Genomic DNA, 4,337 nt, shown 5'->3' on the forward strand with positions numbered 1-4,337 from the left:
AGTAAAATAAAAAACTGTTTCTAAAAATTGTTTCTGCATCCACAAAAAGGCACCAGAGAAGCATTCACCCTTCACACCAAGTGCAAGGTCTGCACGTCCACCTCTGCTGCCACCCAGCACCAGGTGACATGGGATGCCCCAGCCTTCAACAAGACTCTGCTTGTTGTAGGCTGCCACAAATGCAGCCCCCTGCCAAAAATCGGAGACAGCTATCACAGGAAGGAGATGCATGAAGTGGAGGAGAGGAAGGGAAATCTGCTGCATCATTCCCTATGTTTCTGTAAAGCCACAAACATGCCTATAAAAAAAACCTGTATAAAAACCGTAGAGAAATTTTCCAGGCAGTACTGGCCCCAAGCAATACTCCCAGAGCACCTCTGCACTTGAGTCTAGAGGCCTTCAGTTTCCTGACACACAGCTCAAGGAAAGCTGATGCTTTCCCCCGTTTCTCTTGGGAATAGTCCCAGACCCCAGCAGCCCCACAGGGCACGGCTTGAGCAAATCCTCTGCCCTCCCCAAAGCATTCTTTTCACAGAGGTGTTTGGGAAGGGACCAAGATGCTCCCGAAGACAGACACAGGATGTGCCTCGGCTTGTGGCTTCTCCCCCCAGCAGGGATGGGGGGTCAGGGCAACGCTTCCCAACAGCCCCGGGCACAGTCGCAAAATCCACTAGACAGATTCCTGCTTCAATGCCTGAGAGCCATCAAGGGGGCTAATAAAGCTAAACCTGGGGTTAAAGGTAAAAACAAAACAAAACAAAACCCTCCCTCCCTCTCCCACCCCATTATGACCCCACCAGCACAACCCTAACCTAGCACTTTTTTTTTTTTTTTAAGCTCCAGAAGGGAAGTTGAGGCTGACGGTTGACCAGGCTGTCCTTTGCACAAGGTGGCCCCACGCCTGCGTTAGGAGGCGGCGATGGCCGTGCCCCCACTCAGCTTGACAATCATCTGCTGGCAGTCATTGCAGGAGCGCTTGTCCCCCACCTTCTCCAGGGTGCGGGCAGCCTCAGCCAGCAGGACTGCTCGCTGGCCCGGGGAGGAGAGGAAGGAGAGGGGGAGATGGCGGCAGGCCAACAGGATGGCTGTAGCTCGCTCTCTCTGGCCTGGCAGGGTGTCCAGTTCACCTGGGTGCAAAGAAGAGAGAGAAAGCTTGCTATTCGCCTGCCACACCACGCAGGCCCTCAACTGGCACCAGTGAGCACTGGCATCTCTGGCTGGTATCCCCTGGCTGTGCCGAGAGTGAGGGACACCCTGTGGACCCCCCCCAAGGAGTTCCTTTAGGCTAGCAGAGGAGAACAGTCTGAGCTGGAATCAAGCAGGTACTATCAATCCTGTCTTTCACAGAGACTGACCCTTTCACCTCACTTCCTAGGGCTCATCTCAGCACCTGCACACACATCTGCCCATTTCCTTAAACCCCCAAGGGATTTTGTAACCAGCACGACAACTCTTGATTCTCCCCTTTAGGATATCTGGCTTCTGCCTTTGCGAACTCCAGTCTGCCAAGTTTTGTGCACGCCTGGCTGCACGGAGGCAGATGTTTTCCAGATTGTCCACTGACACCTCCAGCCCAGGGCTGGCAGCTCCTGTGAACCAGCTTGTAGAGAGTGTGGCAAAATCACCGGCACGAGCCATAGGCTGATGGGATTTCATTATCCTGAACCTCAGAAGCGGGAAAGACGCGCTGCAGGTTGCAGCTGTGCCCTGCCATCTTGCCCAGGTCCTGCCTTCTCCCTGCCCTGCAGGCACTGGGTCACTGCCCAGGCCCCAAGGAGCTACCTTGCTTGCTGCTCTGGGGCATGCATCGCCTCAAGCTGTGTTCCAGCAGCTGGTGGGTGCGGGTAGGGCTGGCACCCGCCATCAGGCGCACTGTGGCCTCGTGGAGGAAGACCTGGAAAGGAAGGCAGAGTGGAGTGGTGAGAGGTGAGCTGGCACAGCGGTGATGCTGTGGCTGAACGCATGTCATCCCTCAGTTACTGCATTTCGAGAGTAGAGTGCTGACACCTCGACAACAACAGATCCACTTCCATACTCCTCCCTCATCTTCCTACCTGGGGAATTTGCAGGTCAGGGCAACTGTGAGGAGAAAAAAAAAACCCAAAACCAAAACCAATCCACAACACTTCTGACATGTAACTGAGTGGCCTGGAAAAAGAGGAGGAACAAGAGCAGGGAATGGGGCAGAAAATGGGAGAGAAAACTGTGGCACTGTGGCCTAGGTGGGTTTCTCACCCCAGGCTGCTAGTGCAGTGCTCTGGTAACAGCATCAAACTTAGAAATCCAGAGTTCAGACAACACCAGTACAACTCTCCTGGCCAGGTATTGGACTACACTTCCTCTATGGAACTAGACAGATGAAACACAACAGAAGGGAAGGGAAACCCCCAGAGAAGCACCTGGTGCTCTACGGGTGCAGAAGACATTTGACGCCCCAGCTATCTGCAGAGCGAACGTGGCCAACGATGCCTCCTACCACATTCTCTGGAGGGACTGACGCGGTCCAAAGCCACGTTAAGGGAGAGCTGTGCTGATGGTTTTCTAGGCAGAAACTAGGGCAGACACCTCCCAACATGCACTGGACTCCCATGGGAGCCCCCTTATCACCCACCAAGAGAAAGTACGGAGGCTGCTGGTGGCAGACCATCCCACCCCAGGTGTCCAAACCACTCAAGCCCATGCGCACCTGGTGTTTCCAAGGGCAGCTTCCCCCTCACCCCACCCCAGGAAGGGCTACAGCTAAGCTGGAGGTGAAGCAGGCAGGGGAGGCAAGACGTCACCTTGCGATAGGCGGGCCTGAAGCCATGGGCCAGCTTGCGCAGGCTGCCGAGGTCACGCTGGAAGCCTGTCAGCTCCGAGGCTGAGGCATGGTAGGTCTCACCCAGGGCCTGGCTGGTGTTCGCCTGCTTCTGCCACAGGCTGGTTCGGAGAGAGAGCAGCAAGTCACAGGCCAGCAGCTGGATCATCTGCAAGAGCCAGGGGGCCCAGGCACACACGTTCATTAACACAAGCCATCAGGCAAGTAACAGGTCATTTGCTACACAGCTGCTGACACAGGCCACGGGAGGGCTGCCACAGCACCTCCTGCCTACCCAGGGGGCCCTTCCCAGCCGAGCTGCTCCCACCATGATGCACTAAAGGGAGCAGGACTTTCCCTTTTGCCCAAGCATCATCTCTGGGTCCTGGCACCAAGATGTCCAGCCTGAGGAGCAAGTGCTAGGCTGTGCACGAGTACTGGCTGTCCCCTTCAGGGCAGCCAAGACGTCCACAAGGCTGAAGCCCACCCCACTCCAGACAAGACGTGCCAAGGGGATATTGGACCAGCAATGCCCCAGCCTTCTGCAAACGTTTTTCTGCCCAAACGGTGATGCCAACTAGTGGGAAACAGCAAAGACAGCCTTGCTACCTGCAGAGATAGAAAAGGCAGTCTTGAAATAGCCCACATCCCGCTCCCCATCTGCTGCTGTCCCTAGCATCACGCGCTGTCCTAGTTGCTCTTGGGGGACTGTACCGGTGCTGCTGATGCAGAGAGTGCCTCTGTACTGCACTGCAGAAACATTGCACAGTTACTGCCACAACATGCAATGCAACTACAATGCACTACAGCTGCCACCCAGGAGCGACAGGAGGGGCCAGAACAGTGTCCCATATGCCACGAGGGGAAGCTCCAGCTTTAGGCAATCCTGGAAAGAAAAGAAACAAGCCCCACACAAACTCAGGAATAGCACGGCAGAGCCCCACTTTTGCAGAAGAAGGTTCAAACGCTCCTGAATTCTGCCTGAAACAGAGCAGGCTCCACTTAATGAGGTCCTGCATTACAGGTGTCAGCAGCTTCACTTGGAGGAGAGAGACGGATGCTTTCTGTGGGCTAAACTCTTAAGTGGACAAAGCACCAGAAAGGGGCGACAGATACTGGCAGGAAAGGAGTGAGAGCTCAGCTATCCGAGACCACGCCCAGAGAAACCACGTTGTACTTGCAGCTCTGCTCCTCCACGCAGCTGAGGCAAAAAGGTGTCAATGTCCTTTGCAAGGAAAGGGAGGAAGTTTCCCCTCTGCTCCCATCTGACACAGGATGGAGGGAGAACGCAGACGTGACGGGGAAGTGATAGACCTACAGCAAGACCAACCTGACAACCAAGACAGACCATGTGTTACCCCAGGTCTTACAGCTCTTACATTGTTGAGGACAGCACTGGAGACGCTGCTGCTCATGTTGAGGCTGTTCCATAAGTGACTGCTGGCCCTCTCACAGTGACCCAGGGAGCTCTGCTGTCCATCTGCCTTCCCAGATAGTGAGGCCTGCATGGCTTTACACACATAGAAAGTGGCTTTCACCA

The 4,337-nt window shown here is 55.1% G+C and overlaps 1 protein-coding gene across 1 annotated transcript in view; it reads right to left on the reverse strand.

Moving 5' to 3' along the window:
* Positions 1 to 906: 906 nt before the first annotated feature.
* The window catches only part of SREBF2 (sterol regulatory element binding transcription factor 2), a 12,600-nt gene continuing 9,169 nt past the window's right edge, over positions 907 to 4,337 (reverse strand). Inside the window, exons 11-14 of the mRNA XM_010132256.1 lie at positions 4,177 to 4,337; positions 2,781 to 2,966; positions 1,783 to 1,894; positions 907 to 1,127 (exon numbers count right to left, since the gene is read on the reverse strand). The exon at positions 4,177 to 4,337 is cut by the window's right edge and continues 4 nt beyond it. Coding sequence (XP_010130558.1) covers positions 907 to 1,127; positions 1,783 to 1,894; positions 2,781 to 2,966; positions 4,177 to 4,337 — 680 coding nt within the window. The remainder of the gene's footprint in view (positions 1,128 to 1,782; positions 1,895 to 2,780; positions 2,967 to 4,176) is intronic.

The sequence above is a fragment of the Buceros rhinoceros genome, unplaced genomic scaffold (genome assembly GCF_000710305.1).
Source record: "Buceros rhinoceros silvestris isolate BGI_N320 unplaced genomic scaffold, ASM71030v1 scaffold42402, whole genome shotgun sequence".
In the NCBI taxonomy this organism is placed as follows: Eukaryota; Metazoa; Chordata; class Aves; order Bucerotiformes; family Bucerotidae; genus Buceros; species Buceros rhinoceros.